The sequence below is a fragment of the Mesitornis unicolor genome, unplaced genomic scaffold, assembly GCF_000695765.1.
Source record: "Mesitornis unicolor isolate BGI_N332 unplaced genomic scaffold, ASM69576v1 scaffold2827, whole genome shotgun sequence".
Classification (NCBI taxonomy): Eukaryota; Metazoa; Chordata; class Aves; order Mesitornithiformes; family Mesitornithidae; genus Mesitornis; species Mesitornis unicolor.
Window position 1 is genome coordinate 20,071 of NW_010198223.1, and position 10,131 is coordinate 30,201.

The window sequence follows — 10,131 nt, forward strand, 5'->3', positions numbered from 1 at the left end:
TCTTTCCCTCCCTCATTTTCTTTTTTTACACATGGATGACAGCATCAGGATGTCATGCCTACTGTTCAAAGCCATCTGCAAGACACTTGTGCTGCTGGCTTCTGGCACTGTAGAGCTTCAGCACTAGTAGAAATATTTCTCAAAATGGCAGTGTAATGAAGTACTCATAGTAATGTTGTAATTGGTTCTTTTTTAAGTGAAAGGTCCTTATCAAGTACCTTTGAAGTATTAAAAAAACACCAAATTCATCCCACCTTTGACATCTGCACACTTCAGCTTGTACCAAGTCTTTATTTTTAGTGACAATAGTCACATGAAGTTAAGATTATTATAACTTTTATCACATTATCTTTTGAAAATATATGCTATAAAAATTAAGAGTAAGCATTTTTAAAATGCTTTTAAAATTCTTCCTCAAATGAAATTCCTGTTGCACAAGGCCTTCCTGTATAACGTAAGACAAGAGCTGTCAAGTAAATTCTTCTTAATTTCCCCATTGCAAGCACCCTATGCACATGTCACTTCTCACAGGCTTCATTGCCAGATCCAGTAATACGTATTTTTTTAATGCTTTTTAACTGGTGACAATCTCAAAAGAAAATTTTGTAGTTGATTTCTGTACAGAGGGGACAAACGAGAGAACAACTAAAACAAATTCAGCATAGATTATTCGTAATCAAGATGGCAGTAAGAAGATAAGAATATCAATTCACTCTATGTTGGAAAACAGATAAGTATCCATTTATTTGTAAGGAACCTTGTGATTTCCTCCTACCTAAAGAGATTTTCGCTACTGTTGGGAAAACAGTCATTCCTCTCCACATGAAATAGGATGCTAATTCTTGACTTTTAAAATTCAGTAAAGTGGAGTTCTCCATTATGCTTTTGTCCTTGATTACTACCTTTCATATATACCTAAAATAACATTCTGACTTGCAGTAATACTTAACAAGGTACAATTTATGATTTCATACGAATATTACAGTACAAAGCCTTCTCAGGAAGACTACTCAAAGGAAATGGAAGCTCCTAAGACCGTTTGACAGGCAGTCAATGTTCATGTGATACATTTAATCCGCCCTCATTAAAATTGAGAGCCAAATGATCATCTACTAGGAAGGGAGGACATTCACTGTTTTCTAACACGATGAAATGAAAAGCCAGGAAAGCAAATAAATTTCTGTTAAGATACAGATTGCTAAACTCTACGTATAGCATGCTGTTTTGTTTAGCAGCCTCATCATAAAGGCTGCATTTAACTGCAGAGTGTCATACCTAAATAATGAATTATCAGATACTAAAAATCAACCTTTCTGTAGGAAAATACATAAGCAGCTCCATGCAAAACAGAATTTAAATTGAATAATTAATCTGAGGGTTTATGTTTGTCAGTATTCTAATTTCAAGATATTACTGGCATTTTCTATTTTCATTTAAAATAATTTACACTGCATAGAATTTTCTGCTCTTGCCAGTTTCTTGATTCGTGAATAGTCATAGCTGAGACCAGACCATTTACTACAGAAGAAACAGTTATTTTCCATTTCTATTTTCATTTAGTTGATACCTTTTTTAACATAATTATTTCAATTTTTTTAGGCTTCAAAAAAGATTGATCGACAGCCAAGTCTTTGCTCACAGCTCTCTGTGATGCAGATGAGAAACAGCATGGCCAGTACCAGTGACAGTGAGGATGGCTTGCAGATGTTTCTTCGCGGGACTTCCTCTGCATCCTCTCTTCGTGAGTGCTCAAAATAGTTCATGCCAGTTTTGAACACAGCTTGGTTATCATTAGAGATGGTTGCAGAACTCCCATTGCCTTCAGTGGGAGCAAACTATAGCTCTTTGGGTGCTGCTGTACATCAACTAAGTGGCGGGACCTAGCTGTAGGGAATTCTTAAGATGCATAAAGCTTTGTCAGCCAACAGATGCTACCTCATGTAGATGGTGACAGAAAATCAGCATGTATTGTAGTATTTTTTGGCATAATCTTAACGTGTGTATATAATATGGAATGTATATAGCAGTGGGGCAAAACAGTGAATGTACCGTGCCTGTCACAGTAGTATCTCCTTTGGTTTGTGACTGGTGCTTGTAGAAATTAACAACCCAAACGGAACAGTTCCCCTCAGCAGCTTGGTGCTCTGCATTTCCTCCTGAGATAGTTTGTGTTGGCAGGGTCTGGAGAAATGTGGTGTACAACCATTATTTTGATGCCACCTGGAAAATCTCCAAATACCCCATCAGACTCTCCTCTCCTGTGCTTTGTATGACAGGAGTAGTAGAGAACAGATGAAGTGAGGGAAGAAACCATGACTGACCTTTTTCTTCTACTCTTGGAATTTATTTATTTTTAGAAACCTTCTAAATTATTTTTTGTAGGCTTTTGCTATTGTTTATTTTTAATTCCCCTGAATCTAAACTTCAACAGCAGTCTGAACTCTGAAAGCAGGGTTTGAATAAAAGAAAACCAGAAGATGTTAAGTTTTCTCATTTGGCATAAGCCGTTAGTTTAACAGTGTTTAAAAGGATCATAGAGGATTATTTATTATGAATTGGGAAATATTGTTCTTTAGTAATTAGAATTCAAATGTATGAGGAAAAAAATCACTGACAATTATTTATTGTGGTTAAACTCTGCTAAGAAGAGGAAGTGATTGAAAGTATTTGCATTTTTCCATTTAATAATCTGTTCTCCATTGTGTTCCTCACGGTTCTCATCCAGGAACTCCTTCAGACTTGAAGGGCTTGTCTGTTGTCACTCCTTAACATTGGTATTGTCTGCGTGCCCAGATGGATGGAAGCAAAAGTCCTGCTAGGGTTTTAACCTACTAGAGTGATCCCTGAAAGGGCATTTAGCATCACAGAACAGTTGAGGTTGGAAGGAACCTCTGGAGATCACCTAGTCCAACCCCATGTTCAAAGCAGGGGCAGCTAGAGCAAGTTGCTCAGGGCTATGTCCAGTCAAGCTTTGAATATTTTCAAGATGGAAGCCTCTCTGGGCAACCTGTTCCAGGGCCTTACCACCCTCATGGCCCTTATTGCATCTCATTACTATTGTCCTTGTTCTTTAGTGCATGCTTCCAAGAAGAGTCTGGCTCTGTCTTCTTTATACCCTCCCATTAGGTAGCTGAAGACAACAGTACGATTCCCTGAGAACCTTCTATTCATAAGATTGAACACACTCAGTTCTTGCAGCATCTCTGTGTACGTCATGTGCTCCAGCCCTGACCATCTTGGTTGCTCTCCACGGCACTCGCTCCAGTATATCCATGTCTTCCTTTTCCTTGTACGAGGAAGGCCAAAACAGCACTCCAGATTCTGTCTCACAATTGCCAAATCGAAAGGATTAATCACTTTCGTTGTCCTGCTGGCTTCGCTCTTGCTAATATGGCCCAATATATGGATGGCCTTCTTCACTTCAAAGGCACTCTGCTGATTTATGTTGCATTTTGCATCCACCAAGACCCCCAAATCTGTTTCCACAAAACTGCTTTCCAACCAGTTGATGCCCAGCTTGTACTGTTGAGTAGGTTTGTCATGTCCCAGGTGCTGGAATTTGCCTTTGTTGAGCTTCATGTGATTTCTGTCAGTTCTTTCTGTCAGGCCTCTGAAGGCCTATTCCGACTACCCACTCTAGCCTATCAGCAGTTTCCCTCACTGCTTGGCTGTTGTCTGTGAGCTTGGTGGGAGTGTACTCCATCCCATCATCCAGGTCATTAATATATTGAACATTACAGGCCTTGGCATTGGCCCTCAAGGGACACTGCTGGTAACCAACTGCTAGCTGGGTTTTGTACTGTTCACCATCCTGTGAACTCTGCCATCCAGCAAGTTTTTCACCTAAGCTGTAGTCCATGTATCCAGTCCATTTCTTACCCATTTGGCTAGAAGGATTCGATGGCAGGCTGTTGAGGGCCATGCTACAGTCCAGGTAAACAACGTCCACTGTACTCCTTTTCATAATCTTCTTGAAAATGGCTGTGACATCTGCCTTTTTTTGCTCCTCTGACTGTCATGACCTTTCCAAGATGACAGAATAGGGATCTTGTAATTACAGCAGCCAACCTCAGCACACTTGGATGCAGTCCATGTGATTCCAGAGTCTTGTGTTTGTCCTGTTGATGCAGTCCACCTTTCCTGTAAGTCGAGCGTAACTCTCCTAGTCTCTACCTCTACCTCTCAAGAGAACTAGGAGGCCTCAGATCCTGTAAAGTAAAAACTGAGGCAAAAAAACTGTATGAAGTATCTCAACCTTTTTAATGTCCTTTTTTCGTAGGTCCCATGCCCCACTGAGCCAAGGCAAAACACACCAGTTTTCTTGGTCTTCCTTTTGTTGCTGTTGTATTTGTAGAAGCCCTTCTTGTTGCCCTTCACTATATCCAGGTCCAGCTGAGCTTTGGCTTTCCTAATTCCATCCCCACACGCTTGGGCCATGTTTCTGTATTCTTCCCAAAGACTTCATCTGTGCTTCCACTTTGTGTGTATCTTTAAGCTCTGTCAGGACTTTCCTGTTCATTTGTGCCAGCCTTCTGCCATGTTTGCGCAACTTTCTGCACACTGGAATGAACTGTCCTTGTGTTTTGAGGAAGGTGTCCTTGAAGATCAACCAGCTGTCTTCACGTCCCATTGCCCTTGCAGGCCATGTCCCATGGGTTCCTGCCAAGTAGGTCTGTGAGCAAGTCACAGTCTCCTGTCCTTAGGTCCAGGGTTGTAACTCTAGTATTTGTCTTGCACACGTCTCTCAGTATCTTAAACTCCATCAGCTCCTGGACACTGCAGCCAAGGTTACCTTCAGCCTTCAGCTCCTGATGAGTTCTTCCTTGTTCATCAGTGACAGGTCCAGCAGAGCACCTGCCCTAGTTGGCTCGTCGATTGCTTGTGTGAAGAAATTGTCTGCTACGCTCTCGAGAAATCTCCTGGACTGCTTGCACCCAGCCCTGTTGCCTTCCCACCAGATGCTGGGGTGGTTAAAGCTCTCCATGAGTACCAAGGCCTGTGGTCGTGAGGCTTCATCCAGTTGGCTAAAGAAGGCTTCCATCTGCTTGCTCTTCTTGATCAGGCAGCCTGTAGCAGATACCTGCCATGAAGTCTCCTGTGTGGGTCTGTTCTCTGGTCTTTACCCATGAGTTTCTTGACTGGCTTTTCACCCGTTCCACGGCAAAGCTCCAGGAAATAAAAGCCACTGCTTTGCACAAGAGCGTCCTTGGACAAATTTGCACCCTCAGAAGCCTGAAAGAAATTGTGAAACTGTGTGTGTGCAATTAGCTAGAATTAAAACTCTCTTTCAGATTTAGCAGCAAAACACACTAGTATTTCAGCTGTTGGAGAAAATAATATAAATGCATGATATGTTCAGTCATAGTTACGTTAATCCTTAAGATGCATCCATGCTTAGCACATACGTGATAAATACACTTTCCTCTATTGTACCTTTCCTTGGTTTGTGTCCCATATTTTCTGGTGTATGGGGTGTACTTTCCCCAAAAGAGGGGTTTTAATCTCTCATGTTCTGAAATCGCCCAGCACAACAGAGGTTGGTGTAGCTGATGCTGCCACTGCCACAACCCCACTGGCAACTATAGGTGTGGAAGCAGCCTCCCAAGTCTGATACTCCCCTTAATTTTGGGGAGGCAGAGGGGTTACCTGTACCGCAGTGTGTTATACACCTCAGAAAATATTGTCATTTATTTCTTCTTTGCATTCCGCTTAATGTGAAATTTCTGACTTCTGTAAAAGGTTGATAAAAATTCTTGATGAAAGGTTATCGCACTGAACTTGTAATGCTTCAATCTTTCTTTTCGCCAAGATAGCTTGTTAGTTATTCCTGAATACTGTCATTGCCCATGAGGGGTTTGCTACCGAGGTGAGCTCTGCTTAAAGATTTGTATTCCTCTGCTTAAAGATTTGTATTTGATGTAGATTGTGGCCATGTATGCCCTTTTTTCTCAGATCACAGTGAAAGCTGAACAACAAAGCTGTTTTTTGCCTTACACTGTTGTGTTTTCAAAAGCCTTTTCCTGGTGCTCTTAATGCAGCAGTCAGCCATTTGTTTGTTTGTTTGTTTGTTAAGATTCAGTATGAGGTACCTGCTGAGGCTTACTGTCCCAGTGCTGCTCCCCTGGATCCTCCTCCTGCAATCACACATCTGTTTATTTTAAAACAAAATCCTAATCCCCCCTGAAGATTTAGTGAGGAATGTTTGGAAATGACAATTTTTTATTTTTTTTTTAATTAGAAGAAGAAATTAATATGAGAAACTTAAACTTATCTGTGTAGGAGCTCTACAGGAATATTGTCATATCACTGCTAGGTGATCATTTGTTGTGTGGACGAAAGATTCTCATTACAGATATTATCTTTGACTACTACAATACAAATAAGTTTTATTCTCCTAATTTCCATATTCTTGAAAAATTGAGCATTTATATTGCTTTATAATTCAAACTTTTTAAATTATGCTTTTATCTGTGCTACAAACAATAAGCTTAGACTAATTTTTGCAAGAAATCAGTATATAGCTTTTTTTGAAGTATTGAGTGAAAGAGTGGAAAATACTAACTAGTAGGTCCCAAACGATGATTACTAACAAAACTGTTTTGAATTTAATTAACTAAGAAACCCGACTAACTGTTTGCTTTTATATTAAGGAAATAACCAACAAGAGTTCTATAATGCTTATGGAGTGAGTCGTTTGCAGCATGATGTTTTCTGTTGATAACATCACATTAACTCTGCAAGCATCTTCAAAAAGGTATTAATGTGGGATTTGTTTTTCATGTGATACTTGTGCTAGATATCCATGATCCATCTATGTGTAATTTATTAGTAAATTGAAATTGATGTATCTCTTTTTCCAAAATTTGAGTTAAGCAGAAATAGTTCAACTTGATCACAAGGGTAGCTTCACCTGACTTTCAGTCCTTTTAGAAACATTTCAGTATTAGTTTTCTATTCAGTAATTCTGTTGCTTGATAGTCATTCATGTACTGATTAGTGATGCAGTCACTTTTTCTATGCTGCTTGGTTTCGATTACTCGAATTTGCTGGTCTATGAATCTGTATTTGCAAACTTCTAAGCTAAGCAGGACTGTAGAAAGGTTTTGTTTTGGTACTGCTTTTATTGGTATTATCTCATGATGTGCACTCCCTGTGTTATACCCAGCTTGTGGTTAAAAGCAGGATTGGATTTCATGGGAAATGCCAATTTAATAGGTGTTTGGTCCTTGAGAGAGGTCAATGGAGCAGTGAATGGTGGGCCTGGGTTCAAGGTCTGACTCAGTCTCTTGACTGTCTATCCAACACTGGAGAGAGACGTCAGTAGACAAGGGTTTTTATTTGGAGAAAGTAAGGGCATGGCTTTGAACTGAACAGCTTGACAGTATTAGACCTTAAGTTGGATCCTGTTGAACTCACTTAGGGCTGCTTACTTCTGATTTCTGGAGAGGACTAAGCACTTTTAAACAGAAGAAAACCATTCTAAAAATGGCAATAAACTATAGTAATACAAACATCTAAAAAAAAAAAATCTGAAACTGTACTTTGGCATTTTCAGGCATCCTTTCACATTTGAGTGAAATTTGTTGGTGTCTCCAAGCAAAGTCAATTTTACATCCAAGTGTATCCAGAAATGTTGAATTTAGACAAGTTAAGTGATCTAGTCATCACTTGCTTAGGCCATAAAAACCCATCTGTGTGAAGAGAAGTGCATAAAATTCCAGTATTTAAAAATGTGCTTGAATAACCTTTTATCATGGCAATTAAAGTAGTTTTTTAATGTAAAAAGAAAGTACTAATACATTTTTAAGAGGTTCTAAAAAAGCTAATTCCAAATCATGTTTGTGTGAATGTGACTTAAAATTGCAGTAATACAGTAACCTGGTCTTGCCTGTAGCTGTATTTTATCCTCTGTGTGTAACACATGCAACGTAAAGGAGTCATTCATAAACAGGCTTCCTTGGCAGAGCACTTCATTATATATCTGATAAACCTTTTTAAAGTAATGAGAATAGCTCTGCAATAAAAGTATGTTATGGCTATCAGTATTTTTCAAGAAAATTTGAATTTTTAGCTTGTATCTGTCAGACAGGACCAGTACCTCTTGCCCTTTTGCAATAATATAGTATTTTGAAGATTTCCCTAATCTTTTTGGTCATCGTATGGTAGCTGTTTATGACCTTGTACCATTGCAGTGGCTTTACTCCATAAGAGGGTACAGACAGGAAAAATTGTCCAAGTGCAGAAGCAATTTCAGAGTGAACAATGGGAAATAAACCCATTTGGCTGATGTCAAAGGAGTTCTGTGGTCTAACCCTTATGCTGAAAATTTAACTACAATAGAGGTAGTTTGTAGCGGTAACTTGCACAAAAACTCCGTTTAATGTCTTACCAGCAGTAGCTGTGGTGTGTACCCACTCTGGCAAGCTCTGTGAGCTGCTGCTTTCCTTGGAGCAAAGAAACCGCTGTCAGTCAAAAGTTGTGTGGCGTTCACCTTTTAATCTTATTTTCTCTGTGGTTGTTTATGTGGGTGTTATATTTTCCATAAGTTTTACATTATTGTGCTTTTAAGGCAGTTAGGGCTGTGATTATGTACCCACCTGAGGAACTCTTTTGTAGCCGAGGCAAGTGTGCAAATGTACAAACCTTTGGTACAAGGGCAGCCATTCATGTCGTTTGTGGAGAAGAATTAGTGGGTGTGTGTAACAGTGAGAAAACGATCACCAGGGACACAGCGTTGGGCACCTCATACAGTCAGGATTTGCACTGAATTTGGGGAGATAATACTGTGACTGTGGCCAGCCGCAGGGTTTGACCCTTACATTTAGAATTCCCTGATGCCAAGTAACAAAGGAGCCTTCCCTTACAAAATCCTCTCATGGGGGAACTAGGACAGATTGTGTTCACTTTGTCACAAGTAGGGGTATGTAGCAGGTATGTGTTGTTAAGTTAATTGGTAATTTCTTTGTAACTGTGGCAGGCCCGGGCCGGACGTCTCCCTACCTGAGAACTTCAGCAAAAATGAAGCCAATAGAAGAAAGTGTTGAAGATGATGTCTTTGAAGCACCATCTGCTGATAAGCTTGAACTCCAGTGGCTGCCTTAAACAGAGGTGTCCTCAGGCGAACCAGAGCTTGCATGAAGCTCCAGTGCAAGAGGAAGAAGCTGAATTTGGGAGGAATCTGAAAGCTAAAACCACCTCTCCATGTTTGAATTTACTACATCGTTTGTCAGTGGCTTCTAGATGGAAATGTCACGTTTTATTTTACTTCTAAATAAAGTAAAATAAATAAAAACTTGTATGGGTTTTACTTTTGTTTTCTGGACATGGGTTGTTGCTTTATTTCTACTTGGACTCTTGCCATCATAAAGTTAGTACTAAGTGGTTGACTAGCCTGAAATTTCTAGACTTATTTGATGGAGAATATAACTAATTTAATTTCCGTAAGTTTCTTAGAAGCTTGTATATTAGTATTTTTCTGTTTCCAAAGCCATGTTGCTGTTACCTACTGTCATTGTTGTGAGAATCTGATGTTAAATGGTGCACACACTCTTCTGTGCCTTTTGGTAGGTATTTGCCTCTAATTCTCACTGCTTGACTCCACAATTGTAATAATATATTTAAATTTAATACTGTAACTTCTTTAGGTAACTGTTACACTAAAGTCTATGCTTTTCCTTAGTCTTACCTGTGGAGGGATTGAGCTGTTCTGGATTAACCTTTCCACACAGCAATATGTGAGGTACAAATGACACTTGATGTAGGAAATTCAGTTCAAGCTTCACAACTGGGTAGCTGCAAGTACAGTAAAACACATTCTCATAATGGGAGGCGTTGGGAAGCCATAGATAGAGTACACTATTAGTACTCTAATATGGCACTTACAGCTGTCCTGTCTGTGATTTATGGAGGCACGTAGATGGTAGCTGTCCTGTGCTTTGACAATTCTTGAAATTTCTTACACAAAAAATAGTATATTTTAACTAAAGATAACAGAAAATGGTTACTATTCCACTTACTGAATTGCACAAAACTCTGCTCTGTACAATCATAGAATTTAAACATAAACTCTCAGGCAGTCAGAGCTGTCAGAGTCTGGGTTATGCCGGTTTGTGTCATTCCATTTTATTGTTA

At 39.5% G+C, this 10,131-nt stretch overlaps 1 protein-coding gene across 1 annotated transcript in view; it reads left to right on the forward strand.

Annotated features, from left to right (window-relative positions):
* The window catches only part of BVES (blood vessel epicardial substance), a 24,483-nt gene extending 15,189 nt beyond the window's left edge, over positions 1–9,294 (forward strand). The window contains exons 6-7 of the mRNA XM_010189067.1: positions 1,600–1,741; positions 8,978–9,294. Coding sequence (XP_010187369.1) covers positions 1,600–1,741; positions 8,978–9,102 — 267 coding nt within the window. The 3' untranslated portion in view covers positions 9,103–9,294. The remainder of the gene's footprint in view (positions 1–1,599; positions 1,742–8,977) is intronic.
* Positions 9,295–10,131: the final 837 nt, after the last annotated feature.